Source organism: Cynocephalus volans, chromosome 4 (genome assembly GCF_027409185.1).
Source record: "Cynocephalus volans isolate mCynVol1 chromosome 4, mCynVol1.pri, whole genome shotgun sequence".
Taxonomy (NCBI): Eukaryota; Metazoa; Chordata; class Mammalia; order Dermoptera; family Cynocephalidae; genus Cynocephalus; species Cynocephalus volans.
Genome location: NC_084463.1, coordinates 51,275,593 through 51,298,951, shown reverse-complemented (window position 1 = coordinate 51,298,951; position 23,359 = coordinate 51,275,593). Strand labels below are relative to the sequence as shown.

Genomic DNA, 23,359 nt, shown 5'->3' with positions numbered 1-23,359 from the left:
GTCGGGCCACAGGCAGACTTGCTAGGCTCGAGGTCGGCCCGAGGTACCCGCCCCAGACAAACGTTCCCCCGGGCAGAGTGATGGATGACGGGGGAGCCGCAGCCCAGACACACTGAGGGCAAGAGACAGCGCGCTACAGAGCAAGAACAGGAGAAGTGGACCGTGCGTCCCACGGCGAGCAGCGGGCGCGGGGCTCCCAACCCAGGGCGCGTCCCCGGAGCTCCGAGAGGGCGCCTGCCGACCACGCACCCCGGGGTCCGGCCGCCGGCGCATCTGGTTCCGCGCGCCCGCGCACCCGCAGCATCCCGGCACCCCGCGCACCCGCGGCCGCAGGAGGGGCCGGCGCCGCCGCCGCTCCAGCTCGCAGGGCCCCGCCCCGGTCCCGGCCCCGGCGGGCGCCCCCCGCGGCGCCGCCCCGCCCCCGCCGCCCCGCCGCCCCGGGCCTCGGCCCGTCGCCCGGCCGCCGGCCCACCTGGCGCAGCGCCGCCCTTGGAGCCCGCGCGCCCGCGCACCCCGCGCACCCCGCGCACCCCGCGGCCGCAGGAGGCCAGCGCTGCCGCCGCGCCAGCTCGCAGGGCCCGGCCCGCCCTGGCGCCCGCGCTCGACCGCCCGGCGATGGCCCCGCTCGGATACTTCTTAGTCCTGTGCAGCCTGAAGCAGGCGTTGGGCAGCTACCCGATCTGGTGGTGAGTGAGCCTTCCCGCGTTCGCCCCGGCCCCTGTGCGGCCGCGGAGCAGCCGTCCCCTCGGGCCGGGCCCCCGCGGTGGCCCGGAGCCTGCGCCCCTGCTCCTCCCGCTCCGCGCGCGGGCCGCGGGCGGGTTGTTTTCGTTGGCGGCCACTGTTCGGGCCGCGGCTGAGACGCGGGTGGCGGAGCCTCCGGAGATATTGATTCCCCGGGCCGGGGTGGGGGGTGGGTGGGACGGTGAAGGTCCCGGGACAGGACGAGCAATGGCCCGGGGAGAGGAGGAAAAAGGGTGGGCACAGATGACACTACCGCCGAAGCCGAGGGACCGGCGAGAGACGAGGGCGAGCGGGGGACGTTCCTGAAGGACCTTATCTCACACTCACACACACACACACGCACACGCACATACACCTTAAAACAAAGTCGGCGAGACAAGACCGAACAGCTCGGAGCAGCAAGTTACGTAAAGACAGCCGGGACGGCAGGGAGTGGCGGGGAGCCGGCGGCGGGGCGCACTGGGGCCAGCTCCGGCCCTGCGCGTCTCGCCGCCGCTGCGCGGGCGCGGGGTCCCCAGCGGCCCCCTCTGAGAGCCCCCGGCCGGGCGTGCCTGGCAAGGAGCTGGGAGGGGCTGCTGGGGAGAGAGGTGAGGACGGAGCACAGCCTCGGGTTTGAGGCTTCCGAGGCAGGGTTTCCAGGACCCCGCGCCAGGCAGGGCCGCGCTGCGTCCTCCACCCCAGAGGAGGCGAACTGCGGGGACACCCTCCTCAGTCTGGAAAACCCAAGGACGTGTCCTAAGGGTCTCGCTCTCAGGCCTTGCGCCTCCACTGCACGTATCCCGGGGGAAGAGGTCATCCAGGCGACTCTTCCTGCGCGACACGCAAGTCCGTAGAAGCCCCACAGGCAAGGGTCACTGCAGCCCCAAAGCCAGGGCACCCCGAGATGCCCGAGATGTGACGAACACAGTGGGAGGAATGTGGGCGCCGAGGGGCCAGGGGGCGCCGCCGGTGGAGACCCAGGGTTGGAGAGAAGCCTCCCCGCAAATATGCGCCGCCACCACCCCCCAACCCTCTCCGACGGCTTGCCTGGAATTATAATAATTACGCCGAGGGAAAGGAGGGAGACTGAGCAAGCCGAGGTACATCTAATCCGATAATAATTTTTCTCTTCGTGATGGTTCAGGAGCGGGGGCGCCTGGGGAGGGGGGCGTGGGACTGGGCGCAGCCGGGCGTGACGGCCAGCCCTGGGCCGGAGGAAGACTTTGGGGGAGGCTGCGAGGCGGCGGGAATCCGCTTCGGGGACCCCCGCGCGTCCTGGCTCCCACGCGGCCCCCATCCGTGCGCGCGCGGCACCTGTGGCTCCCGGCTGCGAAGGGCGACGATGGGGCGCGGGGACACTGACGCGCGGTCCCGCCGGCCGAAGGGAGCCAGGGGCAGCGCGTCCGACAGAGCCCTGCGGGCTGCCCGCTCCCGCGCCAGGCTTCTAATTAGAACCCGCCGCCGCCGCCGCCGCGGAATTCCTGGGCGCAGGAGGAAGCGCCTTCGCCCCCGCGCTCGTCCCATAAAAAAGGGCTCTGTCACCAGCCTCCTGGCTCCCCCGCGCCCTGGGAGCTTTGTCCTGTCGGCCCCGAGGGTCCCCGGCCTGGTTTCCCTCCAGCACACGTATGCCACCTTTTCACCTGGGCCATACGCGTTCCAGCCTGAGTGGTCCCTGAAACATCCTCAGATGCAACCCAGCATTCCCCGGGTGAGAGTGGAGGGGCAGAGAAGTGAGGCCCCTGGTCTTCTCCTCACCCCTGCCATCCAGAGCCCAGGGCAGCCCTTTTGCCCCAGAGGGAAGGGGGTGGCAGGGAACCCCACCTAACACCGACGGGGCTGGGTGGCGCGCACGGCTCCCCACCCCCACTTTGTTCTCAGTGGGGTTCTCACACTTGGTGATTCTCTGCTTCCTGAGAAGAAGCTTCCCCGTTGGGGCGGCTGGCTCCCTGGGGACGAGACCTCCTCCTCACTGCCTTCTGTCCCCGGGCAAGCTGGATGGGGGGAGGACAAGCGGTCCCTGCAGCCAGAGCACACACGACAGGCGGTAGAGAGAGAAGGACCCGCAGAGAAAGAAAGTGTAACAGAGACCTGTGGCTGTCACGTTGCACAGTTTGGGAGCAGAAGAAAGGTCTCCTGTCTTCCCCCCGGCAGGGCTTCGGGGTGTCTCGTCTTTTCTCCTGCCTCCTCTAGATAGAGCATCCCCCCCTCGGGGCCAGGAACGAGGGTCCTGCGTGGGAGCAGAGTGGGCCTGCGGGGTCCTAGCTTTGAAATTCCTCACCTTCACCCGCAGCCTCCCCAATGGGTTGTGTGGTTTCGCCTTCTCCCCCTAACACGGAGCCCTGGCTTTCCTGCCCCTCAGGCACCCCCCTGCACCTCGCATAAGAAAGTGAAAGTGACAGGGAACCTCCTCACCTGGAGAAACAAAACCAGGAAACAGCCCAAATCGGGAGTAATTAGGCTTTTGAAGTCCACGTGTCTCTTGGTGGAAGGGTGGAGGGAGAGTTGAAGGTGTCGCCGCTGCCAGCAACTCCGCGTCAGTGTGGGAATGCGGAGGGCCGCCGCCGCCCCAGGACGTGCTCGCTCGCTCGCTCGGGGTGTCTTTGACCCGGGATGCTGGGAGGTCCCAAAGCAGAGCTGATCAGAGCTGCAGAGAGATGGGCTGTCTTAAGACCAGAAAGGACCAAACTTGCACAGACCTCCAAGAGCATCTGTTCTGGGCTCCTTTTGTGACAGAGGGCACCAGGCAGGGGACAAGACCAAGGCCTGGGCACCTGGCTGCCCGTGTCTCGCAGGGCCACTCACTGCAGCGAGGCACCAGCCCCCACCTCTCTCCACTTGCCTCGTCCAAGCCAAGCTCTCCTGGAACTAGAGTTAATGGGAAGAGCCCATGTGAACAGAGGTCGGGCACAGGGCTCAAAGGAGACACACGGGCAATGGGAGAACAAGACCCCACGGGCACCGAGCACCCCGTGATGCACGTTGGGCACCTCCCTCCGTCTTCCCGCGCCTGGGTTAATGGCAATCTGGGCTATCTGGTAACCTCCCCAGGGGTCAGGCTTCCGTCTCCCCTCATGATCCCCAGGGCCCCAGCCAATCTCAGGACTGCAGGATTGACTCTACTCGTCTCCCAGATCCCCCCACTCCCGTCAGGAGCCTGCAGTGCTGCCCTCCCACCTCTGCCACCTCCATTCTCGAGTCTCATCCCCACCCCCCCTCGGACCCCACAGCTTCACAGCCACCTGGATTTACTGCCTGCTGTGGCCACAGCTGTTGCTGCCTTGCAGAGCAGGGAGAACACATGCCCAGCCCCCTCCTGCTGTCTGGCCCCTCACCTGTCCCTGCTGGACTGTGGCCTCCCTGAGCACCTGGAGGTGGACCACTGTGAGGCCCGAGTCCAGTCGCCTCCTCACCCCTGGGCCAGCTCAATAGCCTTGGAAGTGCTCCCGTCCGAGTTTCTCCCTGGGCATCCCACTGAGCCCGTGTCCCCACGTGCTGGCCGAAACTGCAGTGTAGGGCCACAGCTATTCCTCTGCCCGGCACATGGGCCCTCCTGGCTTCTAACTGCCTCCCTAGCCCCTGCCCCCCACACTCGTGAGTGCAGACCACCACCTGGAGCCAGTGCTCAGCTCTTCCTCCTACCCCTTTCTAAACCTCCCCCAAGGCCTGGCTCAGCGTCATCTGCTGCCACCTTCTGGAACCTCCTCTCTGCATGGCCCCTGAGAGGCCTCCCCCAAGTCTGGGACCACCATGCCTGGACCCACAGGCTCCCCCTCATGCATGTCTCCTCAGCCCTGGTGCAGGGCACAGGACACATGGGTCAGTCTCACTGCTCATGGCGACAAAATGTCCAAGTAGAATATGGGGTGGTGAAGGGGAGGGCAGGGAAGGGTGGACGGGGCCCTGGGGAGGTGGGTGCCAGGTGGAGGGAAGAGGTCAGTTGGGATGAATGCTCAGGCGGGTGCAGGAGGCTGCCATGGTGGGCAGGGCACTGCAGTGTGTGGATGTGGGGGCCCAGAGAGGCCAGCTGGGCAGGGTGGGGACAGGCAGCCCAGGGGACCTGGGGGTGGGGGGCTGAGCAAGGCGTCTGGGCTTCTCCAGCAGGCAGGGCCTGGATGCGGCTCCCAGAGCTGCCCTGCCTCTGCCCGAGCTGCGCCCCTGCCTGCCCCTTCCCGGGCCTGGACCTGCCTCCCTCCACTCGCCTCCTTCCTCTCCCTCTGCTCTGCCCCCGTCTCTCTGTCTCTCTCTGTCTGTCTCTATCTCTGTCTCTCTGTCTCTATCTCTTTCTCTGTCTTTCTATCTGTCTGTCTCTCTTTCTCCCTCTATCTCTGTCTCTCAGTCTCTCTCTACCTATCTCTACCTCCCCCTGTCTCTATCTCTGTCTCTGTCTTTCTGTTTCTCTCTGTCTCTGCCTCTCTCTGTGTCTCTGCTTCTCTTACTCTGTTTCTCAGTATCTCTCTCTCTGTCTCCCTGTCTCTATCTCTTTGTCTCCCTCTGTCTTTGTCTCTCTCTATCTCTGTCTCTCTGTCTCTGTGTCTCTGTCCCTCTGGTTTTCAGTATCTGTCTCCCTGTCTCCCACTGTCTCTGTCACTCTGGCTCTGTCTCTGCACCCCTGAGGCTGGGGACGGCAGTAGCTAGTATAAAAAACGTAAAATGACAGACTCGAGAGACTCAGGCCAACCCTCTCCAGGGCTGGGGAATCTGGGAGCTGGGGACAGTTGCCTCTCCAGAACTGCGCGTCACCATGCTTATCTGAGGGCCATCACTGTCAGAAACAGTTAACACATCTGAGGGAGGATATCTCAGCTCATGCCCAGCAGGATCAACACCCGCCACAGGGACCCGTGTCGCACCCCGGAGTCCACTGCTCGGCCTTGCTGTGGCCCTGCTCAGCTGGCTGCTGAGACCCTCGGGCACTGCCAGGGCTCGGGCTCCCCCAGGCTAGCCACCCAACCATTTCATAGGGCTTGGTGTCTTCTTTCTTTTTCAGTGATTTTCTGTTTTATTGCACAAATATCCTAAAACCCTTTGGGGCAGGAAACACAGGAGGAGTGAATGAAATTACAACAAATATGGTCTTAGGGGGACCTTCCACCTGGTGACCACTTGTTCTGCTGGGTCCCTTGTGCAAATCTCTGGCCATTGGGATGGGAAGTTCCCATCTCCCAGTGACTCTGAGCTGCCACCCTTCCCGTGGGTGTGGCCCAAGCTGGAGAGAGCAGGGCTCGGGTTTGCCCCACTGTCCACGCAGCACAATCAGTGCTTCTCAAGGTGTGGTCCCCGGGCCAGAGCCTGTTGTGAGTAGTCGATCACCTGTCCGTGAAGAAATAGGAACAGAAATGGAAAAAAGTGCTTGGCACCTGTACAGCGGTTCAACAGTGCTGCAGCGTCACTACGTATTTTACAACAGTGGGTTGGAAATTAACATACATGCTCGGGCTGGCTGGTGAGCTCACTTGGTTACAGCATGGTGCTATAACACCAAGGTCAAGGGTTCGGATCCCTGTACCCGCCAGCCACCAAAAAGAAAAAAAAAAAATACACACAAACCAAGTCCCTCTGTAGCTCATCTGAGAAGCAATTCTATGTCCGCTGGCCACCCTGAAGCACTCCCTGAGTGACTGGAGGGTGTCTTTCCACCTGGACTGCTGACCCCAGCGCTTGTCAATTGTTCAGATTTTTGACCCAAATGTGAGACTTCACTTTGCCCCTTTTAAGACTGATTGAAAGACCGGGGCCTCCGTTGCTGAGAAGTTTCAGGAGAAGACCCATTTTGTGTCTCCGACAGGCAGTCGGGGAGGAAGGATTAGACATGTGGACGGCTCCACAGGGGACAGCTGGCAGCCAAGGTTGCAGGGGACAAGGAGACAGACTTTGGTTTCCTAAGGATGAGAGCTGGTGCTGACCACACTGCGGTGCAGAAACGAGGCTGAGAGAAAGGGAAATGCCGTGGATGCAGATGGGAGGTCCCATGGATGCCGGTCACAGAGGAGAGCGGCACAGCACCCCGGTCACTGTGGCAGCTGACAGTGCTCTCGGTCGTTCCTACTAAACCCCTAAACTCCAGGAGGTGTGGTCTACGGAGACCTAGCCCAGCGGTGACCTGGCAGTGCTGTATTCATGGAGGCTCCTGAGCTGATCTTACAGAGGAGGTGCAGGTCCCTGGCACAGACAGTGTCCCAGGCGTGGCTTCACCCACCTCTGCATCCTGACGACGTGCCCCCACCCAGCCTCACTCAGCAAGGCCCAGACTCAGTGTGGCGTGGTGCTGAGTGCCCGTTGGGTCGTGGAGAATTGCCGTCTGCTTGCCAGACACCTGTCCCTCCCTCTGTAAGTAGGCACCTCCACCATCGGGGCCGTGGCATTCAAAACGGATGCACGGATCAAGCTGCAGGCACTGTTTTTCTGCTCCCTGACCCTCCTGTATGTCCCCTTTGCTCCCTTTCCCCACATGGGGAGGTTTGTCAGATGAATGAAGGAAGGAAAAGGGAAGGAAGGGATGAAGGGAATCTTCCCTGTGAAAAACAGACACTGTATCAGGAGGCCTGAGCGTGGGGGACATGAAGACACGATGTGATGTTTCCACAACCCCTTCACCCCACCCGGAGGCTGGAAGTGGTGGGGATGCTGCCTGTGCCTCGGTCTTCCTCGCGGCCTCTCCAGGTGACACCCTGGAGGTGTCTCATGCCTTGGCTCCTCCACATTCCTTCCGCAGCGGAACGTGCTGCTGCCGCCCAGCGAAGCTGGCAAATGCATGGCCGCGGGCACACAGAGGCTCTGCCGCCTGCTGGGACTCGCTCAAAGTATGTGTCAGTAATCCCGCGCGGCCCAGTGGGGCAGGAGGCGGCTGCCAGGAGGGCTCCAGGCAGGGCCGTGCAGCCCTGGGCCGGGAAGGGTGGCCCCCAACATGGGGTCCTGGGGAGTGGTGCCCCGAGTCCCAGGGAGTGGTCCTCCAAATCCCCTTTCGTAGGGACCCTGCTGGTGGGTGGGAAGAGAAGCCAGAGCCTCGAGGGGCACACTGGCACCCTTGAGGCAGCCCCCATCCAGTTGGCTCCTGGGCAGCTCTGCTCCACCTGCTCCGGGCCAGCTGGGCAGCCACCCACTGGCAGGGTGGACGGCCGCACGCTCTCGGGTCCTCATGTCTGAGGACGGAAACCTCGTCCTTGCCCATGGAGAGGCTCTGATCTTAGAAGACAGCAATCCAGGCCAGGAGGGACACTCTGGAGGCCTCATCTCAACAGCAAGATAGAGACCCACTGGCCCAAACAGGGCCCACTGAGGCAGAGACCCTGTGGACCCTTCTCATTGCCTCGGGGCCCGGGACAGGTGCTGTATCCCGTCCATCCTGACCCGACTCTGCTCTCTATGCCAGCAAAGGACGAGAGAAGATGGGGTCCTCATACTCTGGAGAGGCGCCTCTTGCCCCAGGTGTGAGAGGACAGAGCAGGAGGAGTGGGTGAGAGTCAGAGAGGTCCCAAGAAGGCAGCTAGCAGGACCAGGGGTGCAGAACGCTTCCCAGAGGGGGTGACCCCAGAAGACCTGCAGGTGGGATGTGCCCCAGCCCCTCTACAGTCAGGAGCCTCATGGAGCCAAAGCGAACAAAGGAGATCTGGGAGTAGCTCTGCCTTGTCTGTCCACCACTCACCTCCTCTCTCGGAGCTTTGGATGGGATAAGTTCTGACCACCTCATCGGATAGGTGGAGAAACTGAGGCACAGGAGGGGAAAGGATGTCACAGTAAACAAGTGAATAAGGGAGCTGGAACCAGAGTCCACTTTCTGCCCCAAGGGCCAACCCAATGCCGCTGGCTTCAGCACCCTGCCGAGCCCTTCCCTCCTTGCCCACATGCCTGCTTCTGGGTTTAGAATCACTGGTAGGTCCCACCAGGAAGTGTGTGAGCACAGAGCCATGTCCTCGGTGCACAGGAGCTCAGGTTTGCTAAATTCCACTACAAAAAGAAATCAAAGCAGGACTCGAAAAACCTAAGAGCCTGCCAGCTTCATGAAGACTTGGGCTCTCAGGACCCCCACGGCTGCGTGGCTGGGGCGGGAGGAGGGGCCGGAGCTAGGGAGCCTTGTCCAGTGCCACTGCACAAGGATGGTCAAATTCACGTGGGACCATCGTCCCAGGGAGGCCACTGCTGGCCCTGGCTGGGCTGGCCTGCCGCCTGCCGCGGAGTCCTGGGCCGGCCTCCTTCCTCCCCTGCATGTCACAGCCAGCATCTCTGCTGTCTTCCTGGCCAGGCGCCCGGCCTTTCAACAGGAGTGAGTGAGCGAGGGAGGGAGGGGAAAAAACCATTAGCACTTGAGGGCTGCGGGCGTGGCCCTGGCCACAGGCTGAAACCGTGAGTCCGGGGACCCCGGCCGCTTTCTGAAGCTGCATTGGGGCATGTTCTGAATTGAAGGAGTTGAAGGTGCTGGCCTCCCCTTCCATACAAACTATTATTAAACAGAAAGAAACTAATAATGCTATGAAAATCTGGAAGGAAGACAAGCCCATGAGCTGACCCGCTGACACAAGCGTCATCATCGGTTCATGTGGCTCTCATCTTACTCACAGATCCACGTTTTTCCTAAGGACAAAACCAGCTCATGTTCTGCCTCTGTCTGTCAAACATCTTCTGCATTTCTGGGACCTTCTCAACCATCATGCTGGTGGAGACATCAACTCCATGCAGCTCAGGGGCTGTAATCTACTCGCCTAACCCAGTGGTTGGCTTTTTCTGCTGTGTGGAAGGAATCTCCAGAGCTGGGCTTCCAGGGAAAAGGCACAGAGTGGGATGTCTTGGAGGAGCAGGGGATGGATTTGATTTGGGACACTCTGATTTTGCAAGGCCCGAGGGACAGCAGGGTGCGACTTCCAGCTCCTTGCTGGGCGGCAGCTGGAGGTGGGAATACAGACTCCATCCTCCACGTGGCATTGGCAGTGAGAGGAAAATGGAATGAATTCCTCATCGGGTGAATCACAGCGACCAGGTGCAGGAAATGGGTGCAGTGCAGCCTCCCCGGAGGCTGGGCAGGGCCCTCCTGCTCCTGGAGTTCCCCTCGCCCCAAGGCAGGGTCTGAACCTCACTGTGACCCCAACAGACAGCATCAGGGTACGAACAGGGAGTGACTGGTTACAGGGTTCCCCACCCCCAATTTTCACCTGGGCCAAAGGTGGTGGTGTGGTCCAAGCCAGGACACCCTAGTTCTTCTTGTAAGTGACCCTGAGTAAGTCCCCTCCTTCCCCATCTAGACACTGGTTTGCACACCTGTGAAGCATGGGAGAGGGAAGGGATTGGAGAGCTCATCTGAAGTCCACAAAGCCAGCTGAGGGCTCAGGGTGGGCTCCTGGGACTAATGAGGGGCTGGGTCTCAGCAGTGCTGCACAGGACAGGAAGCCACTGGTTTGGCTGCTCCTCCCACGGCCATCTCCTGTAAGCAGGCAGGAGCCACCAGCCGACAGCCAGGGTGCAGGGCTGTTCGGCAGCTTCCCCCTCCTTAGCTCCTCACAGTGCTCCTTCCCGTCTCTGTCCCTTCTGGGGTATCCCCTTACGAGCTTCTGCTATGACCTTGCTCTTTTTTAGGGTCCTTTCAACCTCCAGAGGGGAGAGCTGGGGGTCCTGACACCCCGGGGTGATGTGCTCACGGATGACTCCCGGGAGACTAGGCTGCAGGGACACAGGAGGGCCAGAGGGGAAGGTCCTGGACCAAGGACCCTCAGGACCGCAGTAAAAACAGACCTGGGGCCATGAGAGCAAAAGGGTTTGGGCTCAAACAAGGTTCCTCATCAGCAGGCACCTTTGGAGCCTTAGAACGTCCCAGTTGGTAGAAGCCTCAGTGACCCCAGAATCTGGCGAATCTTCGACACCAGCTTATGTCCAAGCACCATGTGGCCAGCAGGTCTGGGAAGGCGCCCACCCAAGGACTTACATTTCTCATGTGCTGCCTTTGGTGATCAGGCTACTGGCCCTGGAACACCCTGGGAGGACCCTATTCTAACCAATGATCTCTTGTTTCACCTGGGGAAACTGAGGCTCTAAGAGCCCCAAAGTGGCAAGCTGGAGTCAACCAATCTGGGGAGGGGTGTTTGAGATCTGACCGTTGGGGACCGCCACCCATACCCACATCAGTGATGGAAACAGGGCTGTATGGGAGGCAGGTGACCCCATAATGTTCTGTGTGTGTTCTTAGCCACACGGTGGCTGCACAGGTTCTGTTTTATTCATGCCGTTCATATCCAACTCGTTCGCACATGTTATCGTGCACGTGCTGGGTCGAATGCATTTGGGTCATCACAGGATATTATTGAGAAGGGGCAGTTCCTTGGAGTTGCAGGACCGAGTCCCCGAGCACTGGCCAGCTGTAGCCTGGGGTCATTCTCAGTCCCTAGGAGCCACTCTCTGGTCCTAGAATGTGGCCTCTCCTTCTTAGAGCCAGCAGCCACTTTGGATCTCTCTGACCTCTGAAAGCATACAAGTAATTCAATGAACTCAGATTGTCAGCTTTAATTTACATCTGCAAGATTCTGCACATGGACGTCCTATGCAGTCCTGAGCATCAGGATGGGGGCTTCGGGGCCCTGACAGAATTCTGGCATTGGAGAGGCTCGTGGTCAGGGAGGCAGGGAGCTATCTGCTAACCAGGTGAGCTGCCACTGTCTCCTGCTCCCTCCGGCTGACCTTGCCCCGCTGTCCAGCCAGTGGCAGGAGAGCTGAGGTGAGCAGCGGGGGCAGCTCAGCATTCCCAAACCCCAGATCCCTCTGCATATGCCACTGGGTACCAGCCCCTGAGTGGGGCTCCCACCCAGGGTTCCACAAGCGCTAACCGCAGTCGGGCCTGCCTTCTGTTGCGCACGGAGGTGATAAACTACAGCAGCGCCCACATCTGTGAGACGTTGTCACTGGGAGAACGCAGATACTGTCACCTCAAATAACAGTTGGTGCAGAGATTCCAGATTACAGAATGCAAGGTCATTGCTGGTCTAAAAGTACCCGAACCACTCAGCCCACTCAGTTGGCATTAATAAAGACACACGAAGACACACCTACACTACTGCATCACGAAGGCGGTCGCTGTCGTAACTGTGTGTCAGTCCGCATGGTTCCTCAGAACCGCATCTCTTTTTTCTCCACTCTTCCTCCAGGATGATATCTTGATGACAGCACAGAGAGCTCCACACGTCCTTACCCTTACCCCGCCCCTGCTTGTGACAGCGCGTTTCTCAAAACCAGAGGCCAGCGCTGGTGCTTTGTACTCAGCTCAGCACAGACTGACGTCCCCGGTTTTTACACGAATGATATTTTTCCATTTTGAGGTTGGATCCAGAAGCCCAGGTTGGGTTGGATGCTGTCATATTTGATGCATCTTGAGAATGTGTTCTGAGAACAGGACCCTGGGGAGACATGTCCACGTCCCACTTTTCAGTTTACAGAGACCACCTGGGAAAGAAGGTTTAGATTTTGTGCAGATGGCCCCGAAAGGGCAGACCCAGAATCAGATGTAGAAATACCCAGGAAGGCCAGATTTACCCAGTCTATAGAGCGGAAGTGACTCGACCCAAGTTTTCCAGGTGAGATTTGCTCACGTGTCTGACTGTAACTTTGCAAACAAGCGTATTGATTTAGTGTAGCTTTAGATCAGTGTTTTCTAAACTCGAGATTGTCTTGGAATCACCTGGAGGGGTTGTTAAGACACCGACTGCTGAACCCCACCCCAAGAGTCTGTCTCAGAAGGTCTAGGTGTCTCGTAAATATCTGAGAATGGCGTAGGGTAGGTGCTCAGAGGAGGGGACAATGACTGGATGCAGGCCCTTTCCTCCCCACAGAATGACTTCGGTTTATGGAGCCCCTCCCCCACTCGGCAGTGCCACTGCTCCTGGTGAGACCCAGAGATAGGCCTGTCTGTCCATAAACCAGCCCAGGCCAGCCTGGCCCAGAATAGCCCCGGCCCTCGTGGACAGCGCTCTCCTCCAGGGCTCCTCCAACCCTCCCCTCTCCTGGCCCACAACCCCAGCCCTGAGCCCCCCAACTTCCTCCCGGAAGGTTACAGGAAGAAGAAGTTATAGATCGTGGTTTTCCAAGTATGGGTAGATTTGGGGCATCTACATCCTCCTTGGATTAGAAATTTGGAACCTGGGGGCTTTCAGGGGTGGGGAATAGTGCATGTCAAGGTTGAACTTTTTATATGGCTTTCTTTTTCGAGGACTCTGTTGATCCTTCTAAGCCCAGCTGAAATCCGGCCGCCCAGTGACCCCCTTAACCTTTCCCTGCCCCCCCGTCTGATGGGAGCCCCAACAGCTCCACACCCTCCTCAGACACATCTGCACGGCCAGGCCTTCTCAGTGCCCTGGATCTCTGGGAAGGAGAAACCTTTCAGGAAGCAATTCGAGGAACTCAAGGGGTCCTTGGATCTGAAGAAGGCAGAAGAAGCCCCCCACCCCCAAGTCCATGAGGACATGGCAGCAGGAGGGATCCAGTCAGGATTGGTGGAGGCCAGAGCCGCTGCAGCCGCATCTGGGCTGGCAGCTGCCGCCTGCACCCTGGTCACGCGCGGGGAGGTGGCGAGCTGGGACCTGCCTGGGAGGAGGGCAGCAGGGAGCCAGGCACGCTGACTCAGCACCGGAGCAGAAGGAGTCTGGGAGAGGCTGTAAGCCTGGGAGTCCCCCTCTCCACTTTACCTGGAGGCCAGGGACAAAGCCACTCCTCCCCGCCTCGACCAACCGCCACAGAATGACTCCCAGCCTGGGGGGCGGGGGGACTAGCCGCTTGCAACTGGCCATGTTCCTTGGGGCACTAACTATTTTGAAGACAACGAGAGGCCAAGTCCTCTTTTTTGCTCTCACGGATTCCTTTGTTTGTTCCAACTCTCCAAGTAAACAAACACATTCAACTAGTAAAGATTTTCCTTCCTTACTGGATGCCCCCGCCCCTTCCCTGGCTGTGAGCTGGTCTGTAGACAACCATGTATAAGCCGGACAGGACCCCGAGAGCCACAGGACCCCGCCCTTCTCTGACGCCTGAGTCACGATGTCCAAACCTTATTTCCCCCCAACGTTCCATTAGGAAAATTTTCAAACATACAGAAAAGATGTAGGACATGGGCAGGAGACTCCTGTGTACCCACAACTCACATTTTTCTCCTCCTGGTTACCCTGTACCTGACCTTCCCCTCTGTCCATCGTCTACCGTCTTCTTTTTTGTGTGCAGATGTCAATCCCCTTTGCCCTGAACACTTCAGCCAGCACATCACTAATAGCGTTTGACGTTGTACAAATGACAAACCGTGTGGGGTGTCACCATGTAGAATGGGTTGAAGTGGAGCCTTACCTGGGTGACCAGCTCATCCCAGCTTGAAATGGAAGCCCCCTCAGTCTCAGACAAACCGGGACAGTTGTCCCCCAGCCTCACCTCACATATGGGGCCCCTGGGGCACCTACACTGGGGCTCCTGGGTGCTCTGAGATGCAAAGTTTGAAAACCACTAGCCCGGCCACCACAGTCACCTCCTTAGCCTGATGCAACCGCAGGACTGGCCACAGCAGCCCTTTCTTGGTCTGAGGCAGAAGATGCCTGGAGAGTGACCAGCCGGGCCAGACAGGGAGGTCAGAGAAATGGACTCCAGGCTATGGAAGGTGCTATGAAGCTTCCCAAGGAGCTGGACCAGATTATGGGGCAAATGAGCCCTCAGGAGACACACCTGGAGACTCTGGTTTTGTTAAGAAAAAGATGGGCAAGGTGGTCAGCCAAGAGTGGCAGGGGGCACAAGGGATGGCCACAGCTTTCCTCCCTGGTCCTCTGTCCCCTCTGCTCCAGGGCACCTGCTGGGCAAGGAGCTTTCCTTCTGTCCTGCCTGTGTCCACTCAGACCACACCCCAAGGGGCCCTGGATGGTGCATTCAGTGGCCAGAAGCTAAGCACCCAGGTGGCACACAGGGGCTCTTTGTGGTCTCCAGCCAGAGAGGGAAATGTGAGCTGTCCTGTGCAAGGCACAACACAGGGACCTCCCTAGAGAGGTGGTGTCAGAGCCAGCAGGGAAAAATCACACAGCTATCAAGAGTGGACAGTATCACAGCTGGCCTTTCTGGAAAAACTGGGGTCTACAGGACCATCGGGTGGACTGCAGAAACCTGGGGCAGGTCATGCCTGGCCTGTAGACCCCTCAAGGAATGAAAGAAGTAATGGAGGAGAAAGAGTGAGCCAGCCCTGCAGTGGTGTGCACAGTAGGGATGCCGGCTTGGGTGGGGACCGGGGCTGCCCACGGCGTCTGGCATGAGTTCACAGCATTTGAGCAGAGGATGGACAGGAGGGAGGGGGGCCTGCTAGAGGGAGACCAGATCTCCAGTGCATGGACATGCATGGGACCGGCGGCACTGGGGGTCTGGTCAGGAGGCGTCAGATGGGTTGGACACGTCCACAGGTAGTGGTCACCGTGAGAAACTCTTTCTCCTCTGGCCCCCTCCAGTCCCCAAAAGGGCTTGGTCTTTTAAATCGAGGTGTAATTTTGGACAGTGAAATGGAAGACTTTCAGTGCACAGTTCAATTCGTGAGCGACACCCCAACCGAACCCAGAGCACTGCAGCCGCTCAGCGCCGCAGCCCTGGAGAATTTCGTACAGCAGATATGAAATGTGTCTGTAGAAAACAAGGTAGCCTCTGTGCTGGCTTTTCTCCCGACCGATGAATTGCGCCTGCTCTTGGTCGTGTCAGCGGAATCGTGGAGTAGGCCCCTCAGCATCCCGAGGGTGCGATCCAACCCCTCCCTGCAATGTCTGCGTCCACACCATCCTACTGCCACTCTCCTATTGACTTATCTGCTCTCTTGATCAGCAATTGGGTTTCTTCGAAATGCCTACTGTCCTGCTCATAGCTCTGTAAATATTCTTGAACACATCTTATTTTGGATACACGTCTACATCTTTGGGGTAAATAGCCAAACACTGGGTTGCCGGCTAGCATGGTGGGCGTGAGTTTGGCAGTCATGCCCCCACCCTGGCAGCCAGTTTTCATCCTCCAACCCCAGAATGGAGCCAACCCAGCCTTCCTGCTCTGGGGTCCACCCCGAGGCCCCTCAGCGGCCACCACCCACCCTGGGTTCCCCAGTTCCCGCCTCTGCATTCGCCCGTGGCTTCAGGTGTGGCTGTCTCGGCCCCATGTGAACAGGATCCCAGCATTCATACAGAACTGCCATGCCGGGCCAGCATGTCATCTTGCACATCTTGGCCGTTCACTTAGAGTGAATTCTCAGGTACAGGGTAGGGCAGGGTCCTGGCCTCTCCTTAAAACCAGATTTCCTTCATGGTGGAAGCTGTGTCTGGCCCCTTGGATGCGCTCCTGCCCCCATAGTAAGGGGTCTGGTCGGTCTGCTCCCCCAAGGAAGGCTCGCAGGGGCACGGTGGGGCTAGGGCTGGCCGCACTAACCACCTCGTCCTCCTCGCCAGGTCCCTTGCCATCGGGCCGCAGTATTCCTCCCTGGGCACCCAGCCCATCCTGTGCGCCAGCATCCCCGGCCTGGTGCCCAAGCAGCTGCGCTTCTGCCGGAACTACGTGGAGATCATGCCCGGCGTGGCCGAGGGCATCAAGGTCGGCATCCAGGAGTGCCAGCACCAGTTCCGCGGCCGCCGCTGGAACTGCACCACGGTCAACAACAGCCTGGCCATCTTCGGTCCCGTGCTGGACAAAGGTAGGCGAGGCAGTGAGGGGAGGGTGGAAGGGCACTGGCTGTGGATGGGGGTAGAGTCCAGAATGGGGCCCTGTCTCTCCATCCCGCTGGGCCTTGGTGTCCCTGTCTGTGGATGGGGGATGGAACCTCCAGCACATGGGCATCGCCACGAGGGGACTGTCTGGGGCTTGGAAATGCCGCGGACTCGTGGGATCCCTGATATCCCTTCTCCTTCCCCTTCCCCAAAAGGGAAGTGACAGTTCTGGGATGATCAGACCCAGGCTAATTGTGGTAGGCTTCTCCCAGGAGCCAGGGGTTTAGGCAGGTCTTGGAGAGAAAATACAAAGACCAAAAAATCTCACAGGAAGGGAAACTTTCAGGGGCTCCGTCCCGGGAAACAGCATCCACTGAGGCACGAGGGTGCTGGAGCTGTGGGTTGATTTGGGGAAGAAGAGGACGACCCGAGGGCAGGGCTGGGTCGTTCACACCCATGCCCTGTTCACACCCATGCTGCGTGAGGCCAGCTGTGCACAGGACATCTGTGTGACTCTGCTCGTGGCTGGGATTCCTTTACTGAGAGATGGCTGGATCCCAGGCAAGGGGGGACTGAGACAGAGAGAGATGGAGACAGAGAGAGAGTCAGAGACAGACAGAGAAAGAGAGACAGAGGCAGAGGAAGAGAGAGTCAGGGAGACAGGCAGAGAGAGAGAGACAGAGACAGAGAGGGAGACAGAAACAGATGGAGAGACAGCAAGAGACAGAGAGGGAGACAGACAGGGAGATGGAGAGACAATGAGAGAGAGAAAGGAAGACAGAGACACAGTGAGAGAGACAGAGAGAAACAGAGAGAGACAGCAAGAGACAGAGAGAGAGAGACAAAGACAGAGATGGTAAGACAGTAAGAGAGGCAGTGAAAGAGACAGAATCAGTGAGAAAGAGAGAGACAGACACACAGAGAGATGGAAAGAGACAGAGACAGAGACTGATGGACACAGAGAGATGTGGAGGGACAGAGACAAAAAAAACAGAGAAAGAGAGAGCATGCACAAAATGGAAGTTTTTAAAAATCAAGGTGAAATTCACATAACTTAGAATTAGACATTTTAAAGTGTACAATTCAGGGACATTTGATACATTCACAGAATTGTGCAACTATCACCTCTGTCTAGTTCCACAATATTTTCACCACCCCAAAAGGAAACCTCGTACCCACTGAGGTACTGGAATACCCCGTATTCCCCATTCCCCCTCTCCCCAGCCCCTGGCGACCACCAATCTGCTTTCTGCCTCTGTGGATTTGCCTATTCTGGACATTTCATGTAGATGGAATCCTCTCTCATGTGGCCTTTTCTGTCTGGCTTCTTTCATGGAGCATGACGTTCCCCAGGTTCATGCATGCTGCAGCACGTGTCAGTGCCTTGCTGCTTTTTAAGACTGAGTAGTGGTCTGTTGTATGGATGAACCACATTTTGTTCATCTGTGAATCTGTGGATGGACACTTGGGCTGTTCCCCCTCCAGCTACTGTGAATAATGCTGCTATCAACATTCTTGGACAAGCATTTGCTTGAATACCTGTTTTCAAGTCTTTTGGGTATACCTAGGAGTGGAATTGCTGGGTCATATGGTGATTCTGTTTAGCTTTTTGAGGAACCATCATACCGTTTTCCACAGCAGCTGCACCATTTTACATTCCTGCCAGCAATGCATAAGCATTCCAGTCTCCCAACATTTTCTCCAACCCTCATATTCTCTGTATTTTTTCTTTTAGCCATCCTTGTGGGCGTAAAGTGGTATCTAATTGTGGTTTTTGTTTGCACATCCCTAAAGGCTAATGATATGGAACATCTTTTTCTGGGCTTTTCAGCCATTTGGATATCTTCTTTGGAGAAACATCCATTTAAGTCACTTACCCATTTTTAATTGGATTGTCTATCTTTCTGTTGTTGAGTTGGAAGAGTTTTTTATATATTCTGGATACTAGATACTTATCAGATATATGATTTGCAATTTTTTTTTTCATTGCATTGGTTGTCTTTTCACTTTTGTGATAGTGCTCTTTGTTGTACAAAAGTTCTTATATTTGGTGAAGTCCAATTTATTTAGATGTCATATCAAAGTAAGCACTGCCTAATCTGTTACAAAGATTTACATTTATGTGTTTTTCTCAGAGTTTAATAGTTTATCTCTTTCATTTATGTGTTTGACCTATTTAGAGTTAATTTTTGTAAATGGTGTGAGGTAGGGATCTAGCCACATTCTTTTGCATGTGGAAATCCAGTTATTCCAGCACCAGCTAATGCAAAGATTATTCTTACCCCTATTGAATGGTCTTGGCCCCCTTGTCAAAAATCAGTTCCCCATAGATATATGGGTTTTTTTCTGGACTATCAATCCATTGCACAGGTCTATATGTCTATCCTTTTACCAATGCCACACTATTTTAATTGATGTAGGATTGTAGTTTGAGGGGACTTTTAAAAGTTCATAAAAAAAATTGCGTTATCTTTTAATTCTATTTTCCACAAACTTTTTGAGGTATGTTTTAAAGTCAGGAAGCATGACTCCAACAGTTTTGTTCTTCCCTTTCAAGGTTGTTTTGGCTATTCAGGGGCCCTTACAATTCGATTTAATTTTTAGGATCAGCTTTTCCATTTCCGCAGATAAGGCTGTTAGGATTTTGATGGGAGTTGCATCGAATCTGTAGATTGCTGTGGGAAATATTGCCACCTTAGCAGCTTTGTCTTGTAATCCAGGAACACAAGATGTCTTCCCATTTGCAGTCATGCGCCTCATAACAATGTTTCAGTCAACATCAGACTGCATATACGACAGTGGTACCATAAGATTATAAAGGAGTTGAAAAACTCCTATCACCTACTGACATTGTAGCCGTCATAACGCATTACTCATGTGTTTGTGGCAATACTCATTTAAACAAACCTACTGCAAAATAAGTTGGGGAGGAGTCCCTAGCTTACCACAAGGTGACCCTCCCAAAGATAGCTCAGACCTTTAAGATAGAAAGCCAAGAATTTGACACATAGGTCTGACCTGGAGTAGAAGGGTTGTTGTCTACTTTAGAATTCTTGCATGTTTAAATAAGCCTCACCCATCCCCACAACAAAATAATAGTTAATAGTTAGCTACCACTCACTGAGTGCTTGTTGAGTGCCAGGCACAATCCCTACCTATAACTTAATTTTCATAACTTTGTAAGGGTGGCATTATTCTAATCCTCACTTAACAGTTGAGGAAAGTGAGGCACAGAGAGACTTAGTAACATAATTAGAGGGCCCACGCTCATGCAACTAGTGGCCAGTGTACATAACAGGAAAATTCATTGCTGTTCTATTTCATGACACACTTTCTACAACAATGAAATTGCTTAACAATGTGTTTCTCAGATAATATCCCCATCATTAAGCAGCACATGACTATATTTAGGTCTTTGTCACTTTCTTTCCACAATGTTTTGTAGTTTTCAGGGTAGAAGTCTTGTACCTTTTTGGTTAATATATTCCTAAATACATTTTTTCTTTGTGATGCTGTTGTAAATGGAATTGTTTTCTTAATTTCCTTTTCAGATTATTCACTGCTAATATATAGAAATACAATTTTTTAAACATAGAAATACAATTTTTTAAAAAAATTTTAATCCTGTATCCTGCAACTTTGGTTAATTTATTAGCTCTGAGAAGTTGTGTGTGTGTGTGTGTGTGTGTGTGTGCGTGTGTGTGTGTTGTGTGTGTGTGTGTATTCTGGAGAATTTCCTATGTATAGGATGGTGTCATTTGTCAACAGAGACAATTTTGCTTCTTTCTTTTTAATTCAGATGCTTTTTTTTTCTCTTATCTGATTGCCCTGGGTAGAACTTCCAGTGCTGTGCTGAATAGACGTGGCGAGAGTGGACGTCCTTGTCTTCCTCCTGATCCTAGGGAGAAAACTTTCAGCCACCGAGTGCTTGACGTTGGCTGTGGGTTTTTCACATGTGCTCATTATCAGATTGCCCCAGCTGGCAGCTACTTATTCTTTGACTTTCAGTGTTTTCAAGAAACACCCTTTGCTTAGCGACTGTTCTGCCCTGAGAGAGTTCTGAGTTAGGTAAAACGTTTCTTGACCCAGACAGGTCAAAACAGACAAACACAACTCCTTGGGGTGAGGAAGTCCACTCTGCATCCACCCACCTGGGCAATGACAGCTGCTGTTTGTCTTCAAGACTTCACTGTCCTGGGGAGGGCGGTGGAGCGTGGCCAGTGAAAACGCCACCCCACTCTCCTAGCACGCCAAAGTCACCATTTTCTTGGTTGACATAAACCTTTGACTGCTTTCCAGAGTTCTGATGATGTCAATTCAGACTGTTTTCGCACGATGTTTCGATGGCTCTCGGAACTCCCGACTGGGCTCTAGGGTGGATTCTAGGGAAGAGACACAGACCCCACCTCTCGATGGCATGTCAAGCCCACCTTGGGAGACCAGTATGAAGGGTGGAATGTGCGTGGTACAGCCTGCTCTGGAAAGTACCGTCCAGCCCAGGGTGGGCTGGTGAAGTGCTGCTGGTGCAGGAGGAGCCCCAGTGACCATGCTGTCCTGGGAGGTGTTGCTCATGGGATGGTCGAGCCCATGGTCCTTCTCACCTCTCCACAGCCTGGCTTCCTCCTCTTGTAACTGGCAGCTGCAGCCTTCTGTCGTGCAGGCCAAAAACTCCGGGGGCCCCCAGCGAGTCCTCCCCCTGGAGAGTCCCATCGGCAGCGCCTTAAGCCCCAGTCCAGAACCTGGCCACTTCCTGCCAAGCCCTTGCGCTGCTGTCCTGACTCCCCTGTGTCAGTGCAGTGGCCCCTACGTGACTGCTTGGCCAAGTTAGAGCATGTCCTCCTTCACCAGCTTCTCCTGGGCTCCCCGCTCTCTCAAATCCTTAGGCTCCTGGCTGCCCCTTTCTCTTCCTCCTCTCCATTCTACCTGCTATGTCTGCATGTGTTTGTCCCCCCAAAATTCCCAGGTTGAAATCCTAACCCCCAGGGTGATGGGATTAGGATGTGGGGCCTTTGGGAGGTAACTCGGTCATGAGGGTGGAGCCCTCATGAATGGGATTAGTGCCTTTAGAAAAGGGACCCCACATGACACCAAGGCCGAGGGTTTGGATCTCCATACCAGCCAGCCACCCTCCTGAAAAAAAGGAAAAAAAGAAAGAAAAGGGACCCAGAAAGCTTCCTGGCGCCTTCCTCCATGTGAGGACACAGCAAGAAGGTGCCTTCTACGAACCAGGAAGTGGCCTCACTAGACCCTGAACCTGCCATGCCTTGGTCTTGGACTTCCAGCCTCCAGAACAGTGGGCAATAAGCTTCTGTTGTTCATAAGCCGCCCAGACCACGGTACTTTGTTCTAGAGCCCACACGGTCTAAGATGTTTCCTGTCCCCCTCTGCAGCCCCACAGGCCTCCTGGCTGCTCTTCACACCTGGAGTATAGTCCAACCTTTGGCCATTTCACTGTCCTTCTGCTAGCAACACTCTTTCCCCTGTCGTCTGTGTGGTTCCCTCCCAGTGTCCTCATGCCACCTTGTATGATGTAGCACTCTCTGCACTGGCCTATCTCCCTCATCTGGCTTCACAGCACACCACCGTGCTGCCGTCAGTTTTCTGTGCTGTCTGCATCCATTGCCTCCCACCCCATGAGCTTGGTGAGATCCACCTTGCAGGAGCTTGGTGGACACACACGGAAGGAAGGAATGGCCTTGCTCAGACCCAGCAGCAGAATGAGGAGGAAGGAAGGAAGGGGACCAAGTGTCATGTGAAGGGAAGGTGCCCCAGGCCCTGGGGGCCGCTGGTGATGGGCAGAAGCCAGAGGCCAGCTAGGAGGGCTCCTGAATGTGCGGCTAACACTGCCTTGAGGGGTGGTGGGGCCTGGCAGAGGTCACTCAAAGGGCCGGAGCCCTCTGCCTGACCTCCTGTGGTCACAGCCATGCCCCTGCCCCCAGAGAGGCCAGAGTTCTTTGGAGGGTGGTTGCACTGTGGGGCAGTGAGTCAGGATGGGAGAGTCTGGCTTGGAGCCCGGGCTGTGGTCACTGCAGCCCCAGGACGAGGAGGTCGTCTCTGGGGGGACAAGTTAGGGGTCCTTGCAGGGAAAGAAGCTGGAGCTGAGGGGGCCCTGGGAGGTGGCCTCCCTGTGACCTTGAAGGAGAACCAGCTTGTTTCCTGGAGCATCAGCATCTCTGTGTGTAAAATGGGGAAATAATTGCAGCTCATCTGACTTCACAAAGCTGCTGGTCAGGGTAGTCACACTGGGGCTCCCTGTGGGGATGGCCACTGAGGTGCAGTGGAAGGGCAAGGTCCCCAGGGTGGGTGGCTCACAGGCTGTCAGAGCAACACACAGTGTTATGCACCGTGTGTGCATGTGAGTGTGGTTTGGTGTGGTATGTGTGTATGTGAGTGTAAGTGTGATGTGCATGCATGTGTGTGTATGTGTAGTACATGTGTGTCATTTGGTGTATGCATGTGTCTGTGGTGTATGCATGTGTCTGTATTGTGTGGTGTGTGTGTGCAGTTGCCACCCACTTGGGTCCCCCTGCTGTGGTGTAGGACTGAGAGACATGTGCAGCACATACCCTGGTGCCATGTGGGTGCCTGGCTCCAGATCCAGGATGGGGTGCCCAGGGCCTCCCACTTCCTTAAATGAGGAGGAAACCTGGGAAATTTAGAAAGAATGAGGGAAGCCACTCCCACTTGGAGCCATGCCAGGTGATGGAGGAAGGCTGGGTTGGGTGGGGTCAGGGAGAAACATGGTCACTCCCTAAAGGCCCTGCTACCATCTGGGCAGTTTGTTGGGAGTTGCTGCAGCACCCAGAACGTCAGGTGTCTCTCACTCATGGGGATGGGAAGGGCACCCACATCACCTCACCGACCCCTGCCCCTGGACAGCCGAGCCCAGCTGGAGGCCAGAGAGAGCCAGCTCCATGGTGACCCCGTCATTCCACACACAGGGGACAGATGCCAGGGAAGGAGTCTGTGTG

General features: G+C 56.3%; 1 protein-coding gene across 1 annotated transcript in view; it reads left to right on the top strand.

Annotated features, from left to right (window-relative positions):
• The first annotated feature begins 615 nt into the window (after positions 1-615).
• Positions 616-23,359, top strand: part of WNT3A (Wnt family member 3A) — a 41,465-nt gene continuing 18,721 nt past the window's right edge. The window contains exons 1-2 of the mRNA XM_063095271.1: positions 616-686; positions 16,134-16,375. Of these exons, the coding sequence (XP_062951341.1) occupies positions 616-686; positions 16,134-16,375 (313 nt within the window). The remainder of the gene's footprint in view (positions 687-16,133; positions 16,376-23,359) is intronic.